The sequence below is a fragment of the Taudactylus pleione genome, unplaced genomic scaffold (assembly GCF_031769625.1).
Source record: "Taudactylus pleione unplaced genomic scaffold, aTauple2 ptg003137l, whole genome shotgun sequence".
Taxonomy (NCBI): domain Eukaryota; kingdom Metazoa; phylum Chordata; class Amphibia; order Anura; family Myobatrachidae; genus Taudactylus; species Taudactylus pleione.
Genome location: NW_028287496.1, coordinates 3862708 through 3888281, shown reverse-complemented (window position 1 = coordinate 3888281; position 25574 = coordinate 3862708). Strand labels below are relative to the sequence as shown.

The following is a 25574-nucleotide window of genomic DNA, read 5'->3' as shown; positions in this document are numbered from 1 at the left end:
GAATCAACAAGATACTGACTAGAAACAAGATAATGACTAGAAACAACAAGATAATGACCACAAACAACAAGATAATGACTAGAAACAACAAGATACTGACTAGAAACAAGATAATGAATAGAAACAAGATAATGATTAGAAGCAACAAGATAATGACTAGAAACAACAAAATAATGACTACAAATAACAAGATAATGACTATAAACAACAAGATAATGACTAGAAACAACAAGATACTGACTAGAATCAACAAGATACTGACTAGAAACAAGATAATGACTAGAAACAACAAGATAGTGACTAGAAACAACAAGATACTGACTAGAAACAAGATAATAACTAGAAACAAGATAATGAATAGAAACAAGATAATGACTATAAACAACAAAATAATGACTAGAAACAACAAGATAATGACTAGAAACAACAAGATAATGACTACAAACAACAAGATAATGAGTAGAAACAACAAGATACTGACTAGAAACAACAAGATAATGACTAGAAACAACAAGATACTGACTAGAAACAACAAGATAATGAGTAGAATCAACAAGATAATGACTAGAAACAAGATAATGACTAGAAACAACAAGATAATGATTAGAATCAACAAGATAGTGACTAGAAACAAGATAATGACTAGTAACAACAAGATACTGACTAGAATCAACAAGATACTGACTAGAAACAAGATAATGACTAGAAACAACAAGATAATGACCACAAACAACAAGATAATGACTAGAAACAACAAGATACTGACTAGAAACAAGATAATGAATAGAAACAAGATAATGATTAGAAGCAACAAGATAATGACTAGAAACAACAAAATAATGACTACAAATAACAAGATAATGACTATAAACAACAAGATAATGACTAGAAACAACAAGATACTGACTAGAATCAACAAGATACTGACTAGAAACAAGATAATGACTAGAAACAACAAGATAGTGACTAGAAACAACAAGATACTGACTAGAAACAAGATAATAACTAGAAACAAGATAATGAATAGAAACAAGATAATGACTATAAACAACAAAATAATGACTAGAAACAACAAGATAATGACTAGAAACAACAAGATAATGACTACAAACAACAAGATAATGAGTAGAAACAACAAGATACTGACTAGAAACAACAAGATAATGACTAGAAACAACAAGATACTGACTAGAAACAACAAGATAATGATTAGAATCAACAAGATACTGACTAGAAACAAGATAATGACTAGAAACAACAAGATAATGATTAGAATCAACAAGATAGTGACTAGAAACAAGATAATGACTAGTATCAACAAGATACTGACTAAAATCAACAAGATACTGACTAGAAACAAGATAATGACTAGAAACAACAAGATAATGACTGCAAACAACAAGATAATGACTAGAAACAACAAGATACTGACTAGAAACAAGATAATGAATAGAAACAAGATAATGATTAGAAGCAACAAGATAATGACTAGAAACAACAAAATAATGACTACAAATAACAAGATGATGACTATAAACAACAAAATAATTACTACAAACAACAAGATAATGATTAGAAACAACAAGATAATGACTACAAACAACAAGATAATGACTAGAAACAACAAGATACTGACTAGAAACAAGATAATGACTAGAAACAACAAGATACTGACTAGAAACAACAAGATAATGACTTGAAACAACAGGATAATGACTAGAAACAACAAGATACTGACTAGAAACAACAAGATAATGACTAGAAACACAAAGATACTGACTAGAAACAACAAGATAATGACTAGAAACAACAAGATAATGATTAGAAACAACAAGATAATGACTAGAAACAACAACATAATGATTAGATACAAGATCCTGACTAGAAACAACAAGATACTGACTAGAAACAACAAGATAATGATTAGAAACAACAAGATAATGACTAGAAACAACAAAATAATGACTAGAAACAACAAGATACTGACTAGAAACAAGATAATGACTAGAAACAACAAGATACTGACTAGAAACAACAAGATAATGATTAGAAACAACAAGATAATGATTAGAAACAACAAGATAATGACTAGAAACAACAAAATAATGATTAGAAACAACAAGATACTGACTAGAAACAAGATAATGACTAGAAACAACAAGATAATGACTAGAAACAACAAGATAATGATTAGAAATAAGATACTTACTAGAAATAACAAGATACTGACTAGAAATAACAAGATAATGACTAGAAACAACAAGATAATGACTAGAAACAAGATACTGACTAGAAACAACTAGATACTGACTAGAAACAACAAGATAATGACTAGAAACAACAAGATAATGATTAGAAATAAGATACTGACTAGAAATAACAAGATACTGACTAGAAATAACAAGATAATGACTAGAAACAACAAGATACTGACTAGAAACAAGGTAATGACTAGAAAGAACAAGATACTGACTAGAAACAACAAGATACTGACTAGAAACAACAAGGTAATGACTAGAAACAACAAGGTAATGACTAGAAACAACAAGATACTGACTAGAAACAACAAGATAATGATTAGAAACAACAAGATACTGACTAGAAACAACAAGATACTGACTAGAAACAACAAGGTAATGACTAGAAACAACAAGATACTGACTAGAAACAACAAGATAATGATTAGAAACAACAAGATACTGACTAGAAACAACAAGATACTGACTAGAAACAAGATACTGACTAGAAACAAGATAATGACTAGAAACAACAAGATACTGACTAGAAACAACAAGATACTGACTAGAAACAAGATAATGACTAGAAACAAGATACTGACTAGAAACAAGATAATGACTAGAAACAACAAGATAATGACTAGAAACAATATAATGACTAGAAACAACAAGATAATGATTAGAAACAATAAGATAATGACTAGAAACAAGATAATGATTAGAAACAACAAGACAATGACTAGAAACAATAAGATAAAGACTAGAAACAACAAGATAATGACTAGAAACAAGATAATGACTTGAAACAACAAGATAATGATTAGAAACAACAAGACACTGACTAGAATCAACAAGATAGTGACTAAAAACAACAAGATACTGACTAGAAACAACAAGATACTGACTAGAAACAAGATAATGACTAGAAACAAGATAATGATTAGAAACAACAAGATACTGACTAGAAACAACAAGATAATGATTAGAAACAAGATAATGATTAGAAACAATATAGTGATTAGAAGCAACAAGATAATGACTAGAAACAAGATAATGACTAGAAACAACAAGATAATGACTAGAAACAAGATAATGACTAGAAACAACAAGATAATGACTAGAAACAACAAGATAATGACTAGAAGCAACAAGACAATGATTAGAAACTGCAAGATAATGACCCAAAACAAGAAGATAATGATTATAAACAACAAGATAAAGACTCGAAACAACAAGATAATGATTCAAAACAACAAGATAATGACTCGAGTTCTAATCATTATCTTGTTTTTATCCATTATCTTGTTGTTTCTAGTCATCATCTTGTTGTTTCTAATCATTATCTTCTTGTTTCGAGTCATTATCTTGTTGTTTCTAATCATTATCTTGTTTCAAGTCATTATCTTGTTGTTTCTAATCATTATCTTGTTGTTTCTAGTCATTATATTGTTTCTCTTCATTATCTAGTTGTTTCTAATCATTATATTTCTATGCGTCAGTCCTTCCAATTTCCCCCCACTGAAAGCGGCTAATGTTTTCTTTGCATGCCCTTTTCAGTCTTTGCTGGGGTTGTCTCATTTTCCTTGCCATATCATTACCATGAGTTCTTTGCAAGTAATTGTAATGCATGACCGAGATACGTTGGGGCCTCACAGTTTATGATACTTTCTTTGCTGAATTTAATGGTTTGTGTTACTGGCCCACCTCTTCTTTGTCTAATTTACAATTGCAGCTGTTCACTGATGCCGCAAGTTTCGGGGTATACTTGGAGGGTTCTTGGTCGGCTGCTTATTATCATCGCAGTATTGTATGGACATTCCCTTCTTTAATATGGAGAAATTAATACTTACGGTGATCCACGGTGGTGGAACGCTAAAGGAGATTGCCAGCACATCCGGTAATGGAGGAAGTCTTCGGGAGTCCTCTTCCGCCGGAAGTCGCAAGTCGGACGGTCACGTGACTTCCGGCGGGGGTGAACCCCGGAAGTTGTAAGACTTACAAGCAGGAAGTTGTGTTTGGTAATTAGTGAGGGTATATTAGATGGATTAGGCAGGTATCCCACTATGCTTCTGACGAAGGATAAAGCATATCTGAAACGCGTTAAGCTAGTGGGACGGACCCTCCAGAGATGTTGGAATCATGAGAGCGGTGGACCTTGTCAGGTGGTGGCGGGTATCCGGAACCTTCTACCCCGTATTGTTTACAACAAAGATTTACCGGTATTCCCTGTACAACTGATCCAGAGAGTGCATCTATTTGGTGATGCGTTATGTCTGTTATTTTTATTGAAATGTGAGTGCTATATTTTCTGAATAAATTGTTTTATTTGTGGAACATATTGCACTATATATTTTTTTTTTCTCTTCTTTTTGAGAATATTCGATTTAAAGATATGCACCATTGATGAACAAAGGTTGAAACCCATTGAGCTGTGAAAAGTACTTCAAACTGGACACTGTTTTAGATGTAAGAACTTTTCCTTTATTAAACAAGACAGCGCTGGACGGGGATTCTATATTATTTTTTTAATTCAGAATTGTATCCAGTAGCTCAGTTTGTCCCCTTCAGATTACGGTACACATTCCTTTCAGATAGGGGCTGCCACCACCGCTGCTTCCCAGGAATTTTCGCCATCCGAGATCAAGGCTCTCGGACATTGGAAGTCCAAAGAGTATAACCATTATATTCATTGATGTTGTTCTGCTGGGGTTTTTCCTCTATGCAATGTTTTGGCTTTTGGCTTGGGAGCAGTGTTGCCGTTCATCACTGTTCTTGGTGGGGGCCCTGAGGGATTTTGCCCTGTTTTGATCTCAGAGTCTGAGCGGCATTTGTACTCCAGACAGATTTTTTGTGTGTTTACCTCAGGCCAAGTCCCCCTCCCCCCTCCAAGGGTCCCTTGATACAGGTGGACACACCGAAACAGCTGTCGGGGCTGGGAGCTGTCATTATGCTAGACATTCTAAACGCATGGCTTTGATAAGTACCAATATGTTTTATTACAGCATGATGGCTTTTTTGTGTCTCTAAATAAATGTTTTTATATATTTTTTGCTACATGGAAGGTGTGCTGGTTTGCTTCTGCTCATTTTGTCTATAAGCATCTGGGAGTATATTGCTGTGTGTGTGTATATATATATAATATATACATATATTTACATGCTGTACACATATACATTTATTTCCATACAAATATACATCCCAGAGTCATCTCAGTCAGCCCCCGACGGCTCCACCCCCCACTGTCTGACCCTAAGCCCGGCTCTGACTGCTAGTGATTTTCTGTAATTGTTGGTGTTACATTTATTAAAAACTGTGTATATTATTTTAACAAAGATCTTCAGTTCCGTGCTGCCCTGCTGCAAGGTGCACAATGATTATAAGCAGCAGACACACAGGGGAGGGATCTAAAGAGATCCCTCCCGTCCGTGCAGTATCTAGTAAAGTGACGGCTACGGCCACCTGAAATTGACGTTAGCTGGAGACCCAAGCGCCAGAATAACAATGTGGAGCTTAATAAATTACAGTCGATCTCGGTTCCCATTGAGGACGTGGGAACGGCTGTGTACTTGCAAAGCCGGGGGAAATTCTATGCAAAGAATACCGCTGATATTAAAACTATTAAAAAGCATGTTTATTGTGAAAATACAGAAAATAATGTCAGCACCAAGACTGGACGGGTCACTTACCTGAATTATATTCTGAATATCCTTCTTTTTTTCCGGATAGGAATACTCCCTCCACCGGGGTGCAATCCAAAATTCAAAAGAGTCACTGTCAAATCGTGGGGCCCTTCCCCGGCAAAGGCTGTTATCCAGGTGATTAGATATATAGGTGCGCTGTGTCTTTACGAGGTTCTGTATCTGTAACCACACAAAGGGGGAGCTTACTAGTAACATTGGCTGGAGATGATATTTTCAGGAAATGATTGTATCACTGGAAATATCGGTGTTTAGAACATTCATAACATCTGTAAGATTGCGCATGTTCTATAAACAGGGGGCGGCAGATATTTCTAATAGCCAGATCGCCAAATGCGTCATTTCCATTTGCTGTAACGGAGGTGATTACAGATATTCTCACCTTTTGGGCTTTCTCACACTTCACTTTGTTGCAACATAGAATCTTTATTAAATGAATTGAAATTTATTCCCACTAATCAATGCAAAGTAATTGGCAATGTGCCAGAAAAAGTAATCCAACCAATTGTCAAAATGAATTAGGAAGAATATTACAATTCACCCCCTTGCTATGTCCATGCTAGACATTCTCTGAAGTAACCACGTTCTTCACAAGTCACATAACCTGTTTGTTTCAGCCCCCCTGTGTGCAGGTAAGGTGTGTCACATGACTGCAGCACAAATACACCTGTCTCTGCGAGCGAGAGCCCCCACAACTGCATGTGTGCATGTGGTACTCATTGCTGTTGTGGTGATATTTTTCCCTGCGTGTCCCTAATTTGTGTATTTCACTGTGTTTTTGAGTTACAATATAAGATTTCATCCAGAAATCAAAGAACAGTTTTCATGGGGCGCTGTTATTTTTTTTGTTGCCTTTGGCATCATCAACCCCAGTTACTCCACTGGTGAAAGGAACAAGGAGGGAGCATGATCCAAAGTTGGAGAAGAAGAAACCGATAGTGACGCTGTGCTGGTACCTTGCTCTCCGTCAGCTCAGCCTCTGGTTTCATCAGCACCACACTCTTGTCCACCACGCGCAGGGCGCACATGGAGCCGCAGTTGGCTTGGAGAAGCAGTTTAACGTCTGATCCAGGCAACGCTTCACTCTCTGAGAACTTCAGACTGACCTGGAATAGAACCCAGCAATGTAACACTGTAACATTGCCCAACAGTTATACATCAGGACACAATGCTGCCCAAAGTGCACCCCGGGCCACCTCATAATGCCCACATTAGCTAAACTCCATCCACTTTCAGGTGATCCTCATCCCATCTGAGGCCATGGATTTGGGAGGTATGTAAAGGGTACAGAGCTATGGAATATAAAAGTAAAGCATAAGGGTTATATTTACTAGAGTGAGAGTTTTTAGACGTTGAAGCAACCAATACCTCCATTTCTAAAAACTCTTACTTTAGTAAAATACCCCTAATAGTAATGTTTTAGCCTTCTCATCCAGTGCTCTGTCTGGTCATCTTATAGTCAGGATCCAGCTTACTCATAATTTACAATGTACATTTACAGGGTTTGTTTACGAAGTGTTGGGTTGCCCGATATGTAAAAGGTCAGTGTTTTTACTAGCAAGACACGGCTAGCAAGACACGGCTAGCAAGACATGGCTAGCAAGACACGGCTAACAAGACACGGCTAACAAGACACGGCTAGTAAGACACGGCTAGCAAGACACGGCTAGTAAGACACGGCTAGCAAGACACGGCTAGTAAGACACGGCTAGTAAGACACGGCTAGCAAGACACGGCTAGCAAGACACGGCTAGTAAGACACGGCTAGCAAGACACGGCTAGTAAGACACGGCTAGCAAGACACGGCTAGCAAGACACGGCTAGTAAGACACGGCTAGCAAGACACGGTTAGCAAGACACGGTTAGCAAGACACGGTTAGCAAGACATGGCTAGCAAGACACGGCTAGCAAGACACGGCTAGCAAGACACGGCTAGTAAGACACGGCTAGCAAGACACGGTTAGCAAGACACGGTTAGCAAGACACGGTTAGCAAGACACGGCTAGCAAGACACGGCTAGCAAGACACGGCTAGCAAGACACGGCTAGTAAGACACAGTTAGTAAGACACGGCTAGTAAGACACGGCTAGTAAGACACTGCATTTTTAACTATTGGACATAAACACAAACAGAAGTGTCAGGTTTATCAACTCGAAACATCTAAGAGAGTGCAAGAACCAATCACAGTATTTATCTTGCACAGAATCACATGAACAAAAATGCTACAAATAAACATATTAACAAAACATATATGAAATATATAACAATGAAATAAATATAAAATAAAATTGTCCAAAATATTTTTAAAAAAGCTGTTTCTTTAAATGAAGAATAGTTTATTGTGACAAACACCACATAATGGTACAAACTGTTATTTGCATAACGCGCAAACAAAAATTATTTGGGGGTTGGTCTAGGCACAAGTGTAAATACGCTAAGTCTGCGTAACAAATATGATTACCGGTAATAAGTCGTTTGTAATTATATTAATTTCAGAAAACGATTGTAGCTGGTGGTGCTCCCCTAGAGTCAATGAATGACAGTATATGGAACAGTAGAGAAAAGGAGACTTGTTTGGGGGCACTCTTATTGGTTACAATTATGTTTATTAGATCTCTACACGGATCAGAAAAGACTTTCTAACACAAGTGGACACTGATATCTTATATAAGTAAAAGAAAAACGTATACATACACCGTTTCCCCCAATAGTCAGAGCCAACTAATCAATATTAAAAACGTGTTAAATTATGTTTCCTAGGTAATGGTAATATACAATCTGAGTTTATATCAATCAAACAAGAATATTCATTTTGTCACCATGACGCCCCCATTGTAGAAGTAGACATAAAAATAACCAGACACGGTTGTATGACAGCTCTTATATCTGGTTTCAACTGTTTTTAGGTAAATACCATTTATGTATTAGAGGGATACCATAAGTATAGACCTGACCAAGAGATTGAGAGATAGAGGGTACAGCCACCACTCGATCAAAAGAGCAATACAATACACCTCGCGGGTCAAAAGAGAGAGCCTGATCTTCCCACCAAACAAAGAGAAGAAAAAGGAGAAGGAAGACATGCAATATGTAGGTAATTTCAGCCTGGAACGGCAGGATATTAAAAATATAACCATGAAAAATTGGCCTATCCTTCTGATGGATAAGGATCTGAACAAAAACCTGCCTTCCAAACCTATGATGAGTTGGAGAAGATCCAAAAACATCAGGGACTCTATTGTCTATTGTCTGCAGCCACTTCGAACAAACTCCCATGAATATCTGGAAAATGAAGGGATCACACGCATGTGGCAATTGTAAAGCCTGCACATACATGGAAAGCATAGAAGTGATAAAAGACAGATATGGCAAAACCAGAGAGATTAAAACATTTATTAACTGTAACACTACTGGTGTCATATACTGTATAGAATGTGTCTGCGGACTTAGATATGTCAGAATGACTTCTAGGAAACTAAAACAAAGAGTACTGCAACATGTCGGCAACATTAGGAACGTTAAAACGGACAGAGCCAGAATGAGACACATCACAACACTGGCCAAACATGATTTTTTTGAAACACAGTGTACAAATAAATGTGATCAAAGCCTATGGCCTTGAAAAAATAAAACTAGACATCCGTGGAGGTGACATGACAAAATCACTAATAAGAAAAGAAAGCGAGTGGATTTTCAATTTACGAACATTGACCCCGGATGGTCTGAACGAAAACATCAATTACGCAGCATTCCTTTAAATATTGGGTTAATGCATCCATGTGGAATACACTCTTTTGTAGCACTCATATCATCTTTTGGGTGTGCTATTTACACCCCAATTTTGGAACACCTAGTTGCCCGCATTATATAGCTTTTGTATATAACCTTTTTGAAAACAAGGAGCGATACCCGAGGATCATATAATCTACCCTCTATCCCCTCAGAAGATGTAGATCACTGACTGCATATAGCTAGAAATACTCTAGCCTTTTTATGTAAGGAGTGATAAAAGGCCATAATATTACCACGATAGACAAAAAGATACTAATTGTCATTAACAATTTATGATAAGGTAATATTCCAGTATGTAAGAACCTACTACTGGTGCTCTGGCCTAAATCAGCTTATTCATTGATCTAGTTCTGCGCCTATCCCTAACCCCATAAAATAATTGTGTGGCCTGTTATCGTACCCTGAGTTACTCTGATACAGATATATTCTTATATTTTGAATTTACAGAGTAAATGACCATCTAGAACCTTCACAAAATTTAGGATTAAACATGGGGATAGACACACATGATGTTTTACTTTTCTGTCCTATCCTATCTATCCTCTTCTCTAAATCCAAACTAGGATTAACTAAGACTCTAATGGACTCAAATAATACTAACATTATCCTGCACTAGTAATAATACACATGTTGATTATTTTAAAAACTGTGTTCTAACTACTGCAATATTAAGTTCTTTGAATACCTTTTGAGACATGATTTAGATAATGTTAACATAGAGATAGATGTGACATGGAGATATTTGTGTAATAATACATATTCTCCTCTTCAAGTCCAAACCATGACTAACCCTAACATATATGGATTATAAAAGTGCTAGCATAGTTCTACACTAGTAGCGCAGATGCTTTGACTACTACAATACTGAGCGCTATGGTCTCTTTACAGACATTGCTTAGATTATGCCTTCATAGATTATAAGAGGATCATGTATAATAGGACCCTGTTTTGATTATAACTTGATGGGACACAACCAATGCCAATGTGTAACGGGAGACTGACAGAACCAAGCCCCTATTATATGAACCTAGGACCTCATTCAGAGGCGCTCGCAAAATGCGAGTGCTCGCTCTGAATGACGGCAGCCGCATCTATTTTCCGGGTCGGCCTTCTGGCCGCTCACTAGGCTGTGGGTGACCACCCACAGCTTTAGCGAGCGGCCAGGTTGATGGTCGCGATGGTCAAGACCATCGTGACCATTGGGGCTTGCGACGAAACCCTTGTGGTAGGGTCTCATCTGCCACAAGCCCCAGTGAGCTTTCGGCTCTATTAGAGCCGGTAGCTCACCACTGACATCACTCGTCAAGCCACTCCACCGACCCTCCTACAAAACAGTGCGAGCTGTCGATCACCATCGACAGCCGGGGGGCTTTTGTAGTAAGCCCCGGAGCAAGAGAATTTCTCTCTCGCTCCAGGGCTTGCGCACACGCAGTGCGGCCGCTGTGCATGAACAGGGCCTCTACATCAACCCGCTTGCGAGCGCATCGGCGCTTGCGAGCGGTCTGAATGAGACCCCTAGTCCGATGGAACTAAGCACCGCCCACCGGAATGACGGACACAGGGGTTTCCCTGAAGAGAAGGTGGATATCCACATCCATGTTCTTTCCTTTATCCCTCCCCTTCACTGACGCTCTCTGGAGATGATTGCAGACAGCTTTGATGCGGGAATCTTAAGGTGGCCGTACACGGTGCGATGCACCGTGTAGGGTGACTGCTGATCCGTCGGCAGACGGATCATGCTGTCACCGCCGGCAATCGTGCGGTCCCCGCAGGCCACACGATATGCCAGCTTCCCCATCCTTCATCTGAATGGGATCGTACATCGTATCCCAGGTCAGATGGTTTTGCAGGAAGACCTGGGGATGCGATGTACGACCGCGCAGGAGCGCGCAGCATGATATCAGGTATGATATCGTGCCCATACACGGGCACGATATAGTACCTATATCATGCCGATCCGTCGGCTCAGCACGCACATCGTGCCGTGTATGGGGGCCTTTAATCCCTGCTAAAAAGCCAATGGCCTCTATTATGACACACACGGACCTGTGAAGAAGCCTGAGGGTGAAACGTGCGTCAGTCACTTTGAGGGACACTTCGGAGTGTGCACCCCAGATCCCTGCATCTTAGCAACTAACTCCCAATCATCTGGCAGAACACACTCTTGAGACAAGGTTATTTCCTACTCTATTTCTCCAGTGTAGTTCTCAGCAGATAGTGAGGATTATCCTCACCAATGGAATCATTCCCACATATCTGCATAAGAGAACTACATGTCTTAAGGTGCCCATACATCTGACCGGTATTTCTGCGATCCTGCGGCGCAATCGGAAATGCCGATCTGCCGGGTGGAAATGCCGGCCGTCCAACATTGATGTTCAGTGATCCGTTGCAGGATCGTTGAAATATTAATGTTAAATGTCCCCGATTTGACGATCACGATAAATTTTTGATCGCGATCGTCAAATCGGGAAAATCCAACATGTTGAATATCTGCGATCCCGCGATGCCGGGTTGCAGCATCGCGGGATCGCGGCAATCTATCGCTGATGGATGGGCCCCATTAGCCTCCTAGTAGGGCATCCAGCTCTGATTACGGAGCATTCACTGCAAATGAATGCACATGATTGGGAAGCTAGGCTGGATTTGAATAGAACAGAGGCTTTCTCTTTCTTTTTCCTTCTATATATTCTCCATTTAAATCATAGTACCTGAGTACTGTTTACCCTACAAATGTGGATGACTGATTAAACATAGTTACCTGCCGAATATACAGCATATGTTTGATGCAAGGGAGAATTACATAAGTACAGATAAAGAAAATTGCCCCCCAGCACACTGCAGATAAATAAAAAATACTTGAATCCTACATGATAATAGAAATTCAGAGGTATTGGTTTACATACATTTGCAAATATATGAATAAGCGCTGGGCCGACGTCAAGGCTCCTCTATACCAGCGTCCCTAACATTAAGGGGTTCACAGCTGAGAAGCAAGGCACCCCAAAAAATTCCAGCCAAGGACCATACACAGGGCATCACACGAAAAGGGGAAAAAAGGTGAAAGTAAAGTGTATAAGAATAGATGTGTAAAGATAAATCAATAAGTGTTAATGAAATGTAAAATGTTAGGGACGCTGGTATAGAGGAGCCAGTGTGCTGGGGGGCAATTTTCTTTTTTCTGTGATCAGTGTAAACCCCGCCCTTTACAAGCACCTGTAGTATATCATTAAGCTGATTGAGCAACTACCATATTTTTTGCTTAGAATTACATAAGTAACTGAACTATATACAAGTAATAGAATTGTTGCTGGGAACTGCTACATATGCAGTAGATGTTGTACCATTATATACAAAAAAAAAACAAAAACATTTTTTCACCCTATACACCAAAATTGTGACATGCATATATATGTATACAGACTTTAAAAGGTTATGGTATATAAATCATTGACATGATTGACTTATGTTATCAATCTAAGAATCAATTGTACTGTCTCCTCTCTCTATCTTTACTATCTGTAATCTCATCAGATCCATCTCTGGGAGCTGACGGCAGACGCAGGAACACTTTCTGACCGCTGGTATTGAAGTTGGTGACTCTCACTAGCCATCTCTGACGATGGACAAGTGGTTAGAAGTAGATCACTAACTTCAGTTTAATACAAACGCTTTTCAGAACTGCTTGTATATAATAATTGTTACCACAATATGTAAACATCGCGTGACACGTTTACTTGATGAGATTACGAGAGAAATCTGGTAGTATCCATGAATACATAAATGGTATTTACCTAAAAACAGTTGAAACCAGATATAAGAGCTGTCATACAACTGTGTCTGGTTATTTTTATGTCTACTTCTACTACTTATATAAGATATCATTGTCCAGTTGTCCATTCTTTTCCACTTATTTGTGTTAGTAAATCTTTTCTGATCCATGTAGAGATCTAATAAACATAATTTTAACCAATAAGAGTGCCCCAAACAAGTCTCCTTTTCTCTACTTTTCCATATACATAACACGCAAATAGCCAACTCTGTCTGACATTAAATTAATCCAAATCCTCCATCTGTGATACATATTGTTGTTGTCATTTTTAGAGATTAACAAATCTACAATTAAATGTTGCACAAATCCAATTTTGGCATGGAACTGCGGTCCCAGTAATACAACCATCACATTCTGCACTGCTTGTGTACAGTAATACAGCCATCACATTCTGCACGTCATGTATACAGTAATACAGCCATCACATTCTGCTCGGCATGTATACAGTAATACAGCCATCACATTCTGCGTGGCATGTGTACAGTAATACAACCATCACATTCTGCACTGCTTGTGTACAGTAATACAGCCATCACATTCTGCACTGCTTGTGTACAGTAATACAGCCATCACATTCTGCACGTCATGTATACAGTAATACAGCCATCACATTCTGCTCGGCATGTATACAGTAATACAGCCATCACATTCTGCGTGGCATGTGTACAGTAATACAACCATCACATTCTGCACTGCTTGTGTACAGTAATATAGCCATCACATTCTGCATGTCATGTATACAGTAATACAGCCATCACATTCTGCGTGGCATGTGTACAGTAATACAGCCATCACATTCTGCACGTCATGTGTACAGTAATACAGCCATCACATTCTGCACATCTTGTGTACAGTAATACAGACATCACATTCTGCACGTCTTGTGTACAGTAATACAGCCATCACATTCTGCACATCATGTGTACCGTAATACAGCCATCACATTCTGCTCGGCATGTGTACAGTTATACAACCATCACATTCTGCTCGGCATGTGTACAGTAATACAGCCATCACATTCTGCACGTCATGTGTACAGTAATACAGCCATCACATTCTGCTCGGCATGTGTACAGTTATACAACCATCACATTCTGCTCGGCATGTGTACAGTAATACAGCCATCACATTCTGCACGTCATGTGTACAGTAATACAGCCATCACATTCTGACCGTCATGTGTACAGTAATACAGCCATCACACTCTGCACTGCATGTGTACAGTAATACAGCCATCACATTCTGCACGTCATGTGTACAGTAATACAGCCATCACATTCTGCACGTCATGTGTACAGTAATACAGCCATCACATTCTGCACGTCATGTCTACAGTAATACAGCCATCACATTCTGCACGGCATGTGTACAGTAATACAGACATCCCATTCTGCTCGGCATGTGTACAGTAATACAGACATCCCATTCTGCTCGGCATGTGTACAGTAATACAGCCATCACATTCTGCACGTCATGTGTACAGTAATACAGCCATCACATTCTGCACGTCATGTGTACAGTAATAAAGCCATCACATTCTGCACGTCATGTGTACAGTAATACAGCCATCACATTCTGCACGTCTTGTGTACAGTAATACAGCCATCACATTCTGCACGTCTTGTGTACAGTAATACAGCCATCACATTCTGCACGTCATGTATACAGTAATACAGCCATCACATTCTGCACGTCATGTGTACAGTAAAACAGCCATCACATTCTGCACGTCATGTGTACAGTAATACAGCCATCACATTCTGCACGTCATGTGTACAGTAAAACAGCCATCACATTCTGCACGTCATGTATACAGTTATACAGCCATCACATTCTGCGCGTCATGTGTACAGTAATACAGCCATCACATTCTGCGTGGCATGTGTACAGTAATACAACCATCACATTCTGCTCGGCATGTGTACAGTAATACAGCCATCACATTCTGCACGAATGTGTACAGTAATACAGCCATCACACTCTGCACGTCATGTGTACAGTAATACAGCCATCACATTCTGCACGTCATGTGTACAGTAATACAGCCATCACATTCTGCGCGTCATGTGTACAGTAATACAGCCATCACATTCTGCGTGGCATGTGTACAGTAATACAGCCATCACAATCTGCTCGGCATGTGTACAGTAATACAGCCATCACATTCTGCACTGCATGTGTACAGTAATACAGCCATCACATTCTGCACGTTATGTGTACAGTAATACAGCCATCACATTCTGCGTTGCATGTGTACAGTAATACAACCATCACATTCTGCTCGGCATGTGTACAGTAATACAGCCATCACATTCTGCACGAATGTGTACAGTAATACAGCCATCACATTCTGCTCGGCATGTGTACAGTAATACAGCCATCACATTCTGCACTGCATGTGTACAGTAATACAGCCATCACATTCTGCAGTGCATGTGTACAGTAATACAACCATCACATTCTGCACTGCATGTGTACAGTAATACAGCCATCACATTCTGCTCGGCATGTGTACAGTAATACAGCCATCACATTCTGCACGGCATGTGTACAGTAATACAGCCATCATGTTTTGCACGTCATGTGTACAGTAATACAGCAATCACATTCTGCTCGGCATGTGTACAGTAATACAGACATCACATTCTGCACGTCATGTGTACAGTAATACAGCCATCACATTCTGCACGTCATGTGTACAGTAATACAGCCATCACATTCTGCGTGGCATGTGTACAGTAATACAGCCACCACATTCTGCGTGGCATGTGTACAGTAATACAGCCATCACATTCTGCACGTCATGTGTACAGTAATACAGCCATCACTTTCTGCACGTCATGTGTACAGTAATACAGCCATCACATTCTGTACGTCATTTGTACAGTAATACAGCCATCACATTCTGCACGTCATATGTACAGTAATACAGCCATCACATTCTGCACGGCATGTGTACAGTAATACAGCCATCACATTCTGCTCGGCATGTGTACAGTAATACAGCCATCACATTCTGCACGTCATGTGTACAGTAATACAGCCATCACATTCTGCACGGCATGTGTACAGTAATACAGCCATCACATTCTGCACGTCATGTGTACAGTAATACAGCCATCACATTCTGCACATCATGTGAACTGTAATACAGACATCACATTCTGCACATCATGTGTACAGTAATACAGCCATCACATTCTGCACGTCATGTGTACAGTAATACAGACATCACATTCTGCACATCATGTGTACAGTAATACAGCCATCACATTCTGCACGTCATGTGTACAGTAATACAGACATCACATTCTGCACGTCATGTGTACAGTAATACAGACATCACATTCTGCACGTCATGTGTACAGTAATACAGCCATCACATTCTGCACGTCATGTGTACAGTAATACAGCCATCACATTCTGCACGGCATGTGTACAGTAATACAGCCATCACATTCTGCTCAGCAAGAGTACAGTAATACAGCCATCACATTCTGCTCGGCATGTGTACAGTAATACAGCCATCACATTCTGCTCGGCATGTGTACAGTAATACAGCCATCACATTCTGCATGTCATGTGTACAGTAATACAGCCATCACATTCTGCACGTCATCTGTACAGTAATACAGCCATCACATTCTGCACGTCATGTGTACAGTAATACAGCCATCACATTCTGCGTGGCATGTGTACAGTAATACAGCCATCACATTCTGCACATCATGTGTACAGTAATACAGCCATCACATTCTGCACGTCAAGTGTACAGTAATACAGACATCACATTCTGCACGTCATGTGTACAGTAATACAGCCATCACATTCTGCACGTCATGTGTACAGTAATACAGCCATCACATTCTGCTCGGCATGTGTACAGTAATACAGCCATCACATTCTGCACGTCATGTACACAGTAATACAGCCATCACTTTCTGCTCAGCATGTGTACAGTAATACAGCCATCACATTCTGCACTTCATGTGTACAGTAATACAGCCATCACATTCTGCACATCATGTGTACAGTAATACAGCCATCACATTCTGCACGTCATGTGTACAGTAATACAGCAATCACATTCTGCACGTCATGTGTACAGTAATACAGCCATCACATTCTGCTCAGCATGTGTACAGTAATACAGACATCACATTCTGCACGTCATGTGTACAGTAATACAGCCATCACATTCTGCTCAGCATGTGTACAGTAATACAGACATCACATTCTGCACGTCATGTGTACAGTAATACAGCCATCACATTCTGCACTGCATGTGTACAGTAATACAGCCATCACATTCTGCTCAGCATGTGTACAGTAATACAGACATCACATTCTGCTCGGCATGTGTACATTAATACAGACATCACATTCTGCGTGGCATGTGAACAGTAATACAGATATCACATTCTGCGTGGTATGTGTACAGTAATACAGCCATCACATTCTGCTCGGCATGTGTACAGTAATACAGCCATCACATTCTGCACGTCATGTGTACAGTAATACAGCCATCACATTCTGCACGTCTTGTGTACAGTAATACAGCCATCACATTCTGCACGTCATGTATACAGTAATACAGCCATCACATTCTGCACGTCATGTGTACAGTAAAACAGCCATCACATTCTGCACGTCATGTGTACAGTAATACAGCCATCACATTCTGCTCGGCATGTGTACAGTAATACAGACATCACATTCTGCACGTCATGGGTACAGTAATACAGCCATCACATTCTGCACGTCATGTGTACAGTAATACAGCCATCACATTCTGCGCGTCATGTGTACAGTAATACAGCCATCACATTCTGCGTGGCATGTGTACAGTAATATAACCATCACATTCTGCTCGGCATGTGTACAGTAATACAGCCATCACATTCTGCACGAATGTGTACAGTAATACAGCCATCACATTCTGCTCGGCATGTGTACAGTAATACAGCCATCACATTCTGCACTGCATGTGTACAGTAATACAGCCATCACATTCTGCACGTTATGTGTACAGTAATACAGCCATCACATTCTGCGTTGCATGTGTACAGTAATACAACCATCACATTCTGCTCGGCATGTGTACAGTAATACAGCCATCACATTCTGCACGAATGTGTACAGTAATACAGCCATCACATTCTGCTCGGCATGTGTACAGTAATACAGCCATCACATTCTGCACTGCATGTGTACAGTAATACAGCCATCACATTCTGCAGTGCATGTGTACAGTAATACAACCATCACATTCTGCACTGCATGTGTACAGTAATACAGCCATCACATTCTGCTCGGCATGTGTACAGTAATACAGCCATCACATTCTGCACGGCATGTGTACAGTAATTCAGCCATCATGTTTTGCACGTCATGTGTACAGTAATACAGCAATCACATTCTGCTCGGCATGTGTACAGTAATACAGACATCACATTCTGCACGTCATGTGTACAGTAATACAGCCATCACATTTTGCACGTCATGTGTACAGTAATACAGCCATCACATTCTGCTCGGCATGAGAACAGTAATACAGCCATCACATTCTGCACGTCAAGTGTACAGTAATACAACCATCACATTCTGCGTGGCATGTGAACAGTAATACAGCCATCACATTCTGCACATCATGTGTACAGTAATACAGCCATCACATTCTGCTCGGCATGTGTACAGTAATACAACCATCACATTCTGCGCGTCATGTGTACAGTAATACAACCATCACATTCTGCACGTCATGTGTACAGTAATACAGCCATCACATTCTGCACGTCATGTGTACAGTAATACAGCCATCACATTCTGCGTGGCATGTGTACAGTAATACAGCCACCACATTCTGCGTGGCATGTGTACAGTAATACAGCCATCACATTCTGCACGTCATGTGTACAGTAATACAGCAATCACTTTCTGCACGTCATGTCTACAGTAATACAGCCATCACATTCTGCTCAGCAAGTGTACAGTAATACAGCCATCACATTCTGCACGTCATGTGTACAGTAATACAGCCATCACATTCTGCACCTCATGTACACAGTAATACAGCCATCACTTTCTGCTCAGCATGTGTACAGTAATACAGCCATCACATTCTGCACTTCATGTGTACAGTAATACAGCCATCACATTCTGCACATCATGTGTACAGTAATACAGCCATCACATTCTGCACGTCATGTGTACAGTAATACAGCAATCACATTCTGCACGTCATGTGTACAGTAATACAGCCATCACATTCTGCTCAGCATGTGTACAGTAATACAGACATCACATTCTGCACGTCATGTGTACAGTAATACAGCCATCACATTCTGCTCAGCATGTGTACAGTAATACAGACATCACATTCTGCACGTCATGTGTACAGTAATACAGCCATCACATTCTGCTCAGCATGTGTACAGTAATACAGACATCACATTCTGCACGTCATGTGTACAGTAATACAGCCATCACATTCTGCTCAGCATGTGTACAGTAATACAGACATCACATTCTGCACGTCATGTGTACAGTAATACAGCCATCACATTCTGCACTGCATGTGTACAGTAATACAGCCATCACATTCTGCTCAGCTTGTGTACAGTAATACAGACATCACATTCTGCTCGGCATGTGTACATTAATACAGACATCACATTCTGCGTGGCATGTGAACAGTAATACAGACATCACATTCTGCGTGGTATGTGTACAGTAATACAGCCATCACATTCTGCTCGGCATGTGTACAGTAATACAGCCATCACATTCTGCACGTCATGTGTACAGTAATACAGCCATCACATTCTGCACGTCATGTGTACAGTAATACAGCCATCACATTCTGCACGTCATGTGTACAGTAATACAGCCATCACATTCTGCAAGGCATGTGTACAGTAATACAGCCATCACATTCTGCACGTCATGTGTACAGTAATACAGCCATCACATTCTGCAAGCATGTGTACAGTAATACAGCCATCACATTCTACACGGCATGTGTACAGTAATACAGCCATCACATTCTGCACCTCATGTGTACAGTAATACAGCCATCACATTCTGCACGTCATGTGTACAGTAATACAGCCATCACATTCTGCTCGTCATGTGTACAGTAATACAGCCATCACATTCTGCACGTCATGTGTACAGTAATACAGCAATCACATTCTGCACCTCATGTGTACAGTAATACAGACATTGCATTCTGCATTGCATGTGTACAGTAATACAGCCATTACATTCTGCTCGTCATGTGTACAGTAATACAGCCATCACATTCTGCACGTCATGCATACAGTAATACAGCCATCACATTCTGCACGTCATGCGTACAGTAACACAGCCATCACATTCTGCTCGTCATGTGTACAGTAATACTGCCATCACATTCTGCACGTCATGTGTACAGTAATACAGCCATCACATTCTGCTCTTCATGTGTACAGTAACACAGCCATCACATTCTGCACGTCATGTGTACAGTAATACAGCCATCACATTCTGCACGTCATGTGTACAGTAATACAGCCATCACATTCTGCACGTCATGTGTACAGTAGTGGTGTGCACCGGCCACTTTTCGTGTTTTGTGTTTTGGTTTTGGATCTGGATCTTTCTTTGTGTTTTGGATCTGGATTGGTTTTGCCAAAACCACCCTTCCGTGTTTTGGGTTCTGGGTTTTGTGTTTTGGATCTGTATTTTTTTTTAAAAAAGCATAAAAACAGCTAAAATCACAGAATTTGTTGGTTTCTCTGCTCCTATGCTATTATTAACCTCAATAACCTTAATTTCCACTCATTTCCAGTCTATTCTGAACACCTCACACCTCACAATAGTGTTTTTATGTCCAAAAGGTTGCACCGAGGTAGCTGGATGACTATGCTAAGCGACACGAGTGGGCGGCACAAACACGTGACCCATCTAGGCGTGACACTGCAGTGGCAGACAGGATGGCAGTTAGAAAAACTAGGCCCCAAACTGTACATAATGCAAAGAAAAAAAAGAAGTGCAAGATGGAATTGTCCTTGGGCCCTCCCACCCACCCTTATGTTGTATAAACAGGACATGCACACTTTAACAAATCAATCATTTCAGCGCCAGGGTCTGCCACACAACTGTGGCTGAAATGATTGGTTCGCTTGGGCCCCCACAAAACAAGCTGGCAATTAATGTGTCCCTGCACAAACTGGCTCTACGGAGGCAAGATGTCATCCTCATCCTCCTCATCCACCGATTCCTCACCCTCTTCAGTGTGTACATCCTCATCCTCACAAAGTATTAACTCGTCCCCACTTGAATCCACCACCACAGGTCCCTCTGTACCTTCTAGAGGCTGGTCTCCCTGGAAGAGCTGATAATTCATTTTGATGAACATCATCTTCTCCACATTCTGTGGAAGCAACCTCCTACGCCTTTCGCTGACAAGGTTCCCGGCTGCACTAAACACTCTTTCGGAGTACACACTGGAGGGGGGGCAACTCAGGTAAAATAGAGCCAGCTTGTACAGGGGCCTCCAAATTGCCTCTTTTTCCTGCCAGTACAGGTATGGACTGTCTGACATGCCTACTTGGATGCTGTCACCGATGTAATCCTCCACCATTCTGTCAATGGTGACAGTATCATATGCAGTGACAGTAGACATGTCAGAAATTGTTGCCAGGTCCTTCAGTCCGGACCAGATGTCCAAACTTGGTCCTGCCTGCCCTGCATCACCGCCAGCGGGTTGCTTAGGATACCTAAGTTTTTTCCTGGCAGCCCCAGTTGCGGGAGAAAATGAAGAAGGAGCCGTTGACGTGTCACGTTCCGCTTCAGCTGACAGTGTGTTCACCAGCAGGTCTTTGCACCTCTGCAGGCTTGTGTCGGCCGGAAAGAGAGACACCACATAGGCTTTAAACCTAGGATCAAGCACGGTGGCCAAAATGTAGTGGTCTGATTTCAACAGATTGACCACCCTGGAATCCTGGCAAAGCGAATGAAGGGCTTCATCCACAAGTCCCACATGCCGAGCGGAATCGCTCCGTCTTAGCTCCTCCTTCACTTTCTCCAGCTGCTTCTGCAAAAGCCTGATGAGGGGAATGACCTGACTCAAGCTGGCTGTGTCTGAACTGACTTCACGTGTGGCAAGTTCGAAGGGCTGGAGAACCTTGCACAACACGGAAATCATTCTCCACTGCGCTTGAGTCAGGTGCATACCCCCTCCTTTGCCTATGTCATAGGTGGATGTATAGGCTTGTATGGCCTTTTGCTGCTCCTCCATCCTCTGAAGCATATAGAGGGTTGAGTTCCACCGTGTCACAACCTCTTGCTTCAGGTGATGGCGGGGCAGGTTCAAGAGTGTTTGCTGGCGCTCCAGTCTTCGGCACGCAGTCGCTGAATGGCGAAAGTGGCCAGAAATTTTTCGGGCCACCCAAAGCGTCTCCTGCACGCCCCTGTCGCTTTTCAGAAAATTCTGCACCACCAAGTTTATTGTGTGAGCAAAACATGGGACGTGCTGGAATTTGCCCAGATGTAATGCCCGCACAATATTGGTGGCGTTGTCAGATATCACAAATCCCCAGGAGAGTCTAAGTGGGGTAAGCCACTGGGCGATGATTTCCCTCAGTTTCTCTAAGAGGTTGTCGGCGGTGTGCCTCTTACTGAAACCGGTGATACACAGCGTAGCCTGCCTTGTAACGAGCTGGCGTTTCTGAGATGCTGCTACTGGTGACGCTGCTGCTGTTGCTGCGTAAGGTGATACATCTACCCAGTGGGCTGTCACAGTCATATAGTCCTTAGTCTGCCCTGTTCCACTTGTCCACATGTCCGTGGTTAAGTGGACATTGTGTACAACGGCATTTTTCAGGACACTGAGGACACTTTTTCTGACGTTTCTGTACAGTCTCGGTATCGCCTGCCTAGTGAAGTGGAATCTAGACGGGATTTGGAACCGGGGACACACTACCTCCATCAATTGTCTAAATCCCACTGCACTAATGGCGGATACCGGACGCACGTCTAACACCAACATAGCAGTCAAGGCCTCAGTTATACGTTTTGCTTCAGGATGACTGCTGTCGTACTTCATCCTCCTCGCTAAGGACTGTTGGAGGGTCAATTGTTTAGTAAAAGTAGTGGTGTTCCTACTTCCTCTCTGGGATGATGAACGACTCCCAGCAGCAGCAACAGCAGCAGCCGCAGCAGTAGGCGTAGCAATGCAGGATCCACCAGAGGAATCCCGGATAGGAGAGTCAGTCATGCCAGTGACATGGCCTGCAGGACTACTTCCGATCCTGACTAAGGAGGAAATTGACAAGGAGGGAGTTGACGGTGTGGTTTGCAGGCGCTTGGATACAACAGGACAACGGGATTTAGGTGTCCCTGGACTGCTTACGGTCTTAGCCAAAGTTTCTGAACTTGACAGTAACTTTTTATGAACGCGCTGCAGGTGCCGTATAAGGGAGGATGTTCCTAGGTGGTTGACGTCCCTACCCCTACTTATTTCACCTTTACATATGGTACATATGGCAAGACAGTTGTTGTCCGGATTTGGATAGAAATATTGCCAGACCAAAGAGGTGGAATGTTTGGTCTTCTGCCCAGGCATGACCGTGATGGGCTTTTTCATCCCACGGACAACAACTGTCTCCCCCGGAGCCTGATTTAAACAAACCACATCACCATCAGAATCCTCCTCGCCAACTTCCTCCTCAGCGCCAGCTACACCAGTATCCTCATCCTGTTGTACTTCAACAGTGACATCTTCAATTTGCATATCAGCAAGTGGACTGTGGGAGCTCCTTTCAGCACTTGCAGGGGGCGTGCAAATGGTGGAAAGAGCCACCTCTTCCCGTCCAGTGCTGGGAAGGTCAGGCATCGCAACCACCACCACACTTGGACTCTCCTTGGGGATTTGTGATATCTTCTTAGAAAGCACAGTTCTTCGCTGTGCTTTTGCCAGCTTAACTCTTTTGATTTTTTTAGTGGGAGGAGGGCTTCCATCGTCATGTGAAGCTGAACCACTAGTCATGAACATACTAGGGATCGACCTTAGCCGTTCCTTGCCACTCCGTGTCGTAAATGGCATATTGGCAAGTTTACGTTTCTCTTCAGCTGATTTAAATGTCTTTTTCAAGGTCATTTTCCTGAACTTTGCCATTTGGGATTGTATGTGCCCTCTACTATGACATTGGGCATCGGCCTTGGCAGACGACGTTGATGGCATGTTATCGTCTATGTCATGACTAGTGGCAGCAGCTTCAGCACTAGGAGGAAGTGGTTCTTGATCTTTCCCTATTTTATTTTTATCGGAGAAAGTTTGGTCCTCCATTTATGTTATATCGATTTGATATATACGTGCGGCTAAACACAGAAAATAATTTTTTTTTTGGTTTGGACTGGAGTGTACTTTCGGGGGTTACAGCACCCTTTAACGGTCAAGCCAGCCGGCCCTTTACTTATGACACAGGCGCACGCTTGGCACTACTTTGTTGATGCACGTGCGGCTACTGCGCACACAATTCACAAACACAGAAAATCATTTTTTTTTGGTTTGGACTGGAGTGTACTTTCGGGGGTTACAGCACCCTTTAACGGTCAAGCCAGCCGGCCCTTTACTTATGACACAGGCGCACGCTTGGCACTACTTTGTTGATGCACGTGCGGCTACTGCGCACACAATTCACAAACACAGAAAATAATTTTTTTTTGGTTTGGACTGGAGTGTACTTTCGGGGGTTACAGCACCCTTTAACGGTCAAGCCAGCCGGCCCTTTACTTATGACACAGGCGCACGCTTGGCACTACTTTGTTGATGCACGTGCGGCTACTGCGCACACAATTCACAAACACAGAAAATAATTTTTTTTTTGGTTTGGACTGGAGTGTACTTTGGGGGTTACAGCACCCTTTAACGGTCAAGCCAGCCGGCCCTTTACTTATGACACAGGCGCACTCTTGGCACTACTTTGTTGATGCACGTGCGGCTACTGCGCACACAATTCACAAACACAG

The 25574-nt window shown here is 41.5% G+C and overlaps 1 protein-coding gene across 1 annotated transcript in view; it reads right to left on the bottom strand.

Moving 5' to 3' along the window:
* LOC148430837 (alpha-2-macroglobulin-like protein 1) overlaps positions 1 to 25574 on the bottom strand; it is a 630872-nt gene that overhangs the window by 191447 nt on the left and 413851 nt on the right. Inside the window, exons 16-17 of the mRNA XM_088466430.1 lie at positions 6892 to 7041; positions 5924 to 6097 (exon numbers count right to left, since the gene is read on the bottom strand). Coding sequence (XP_088322556.1) covers positions 5924 to 6097; positions 6892 to 7041 — 324 coding nt within the window. The remainder of the gene's footprint in view (positions 1 to 5923; positions 6098 to 6891; positions 7042 to 25574) is intronic.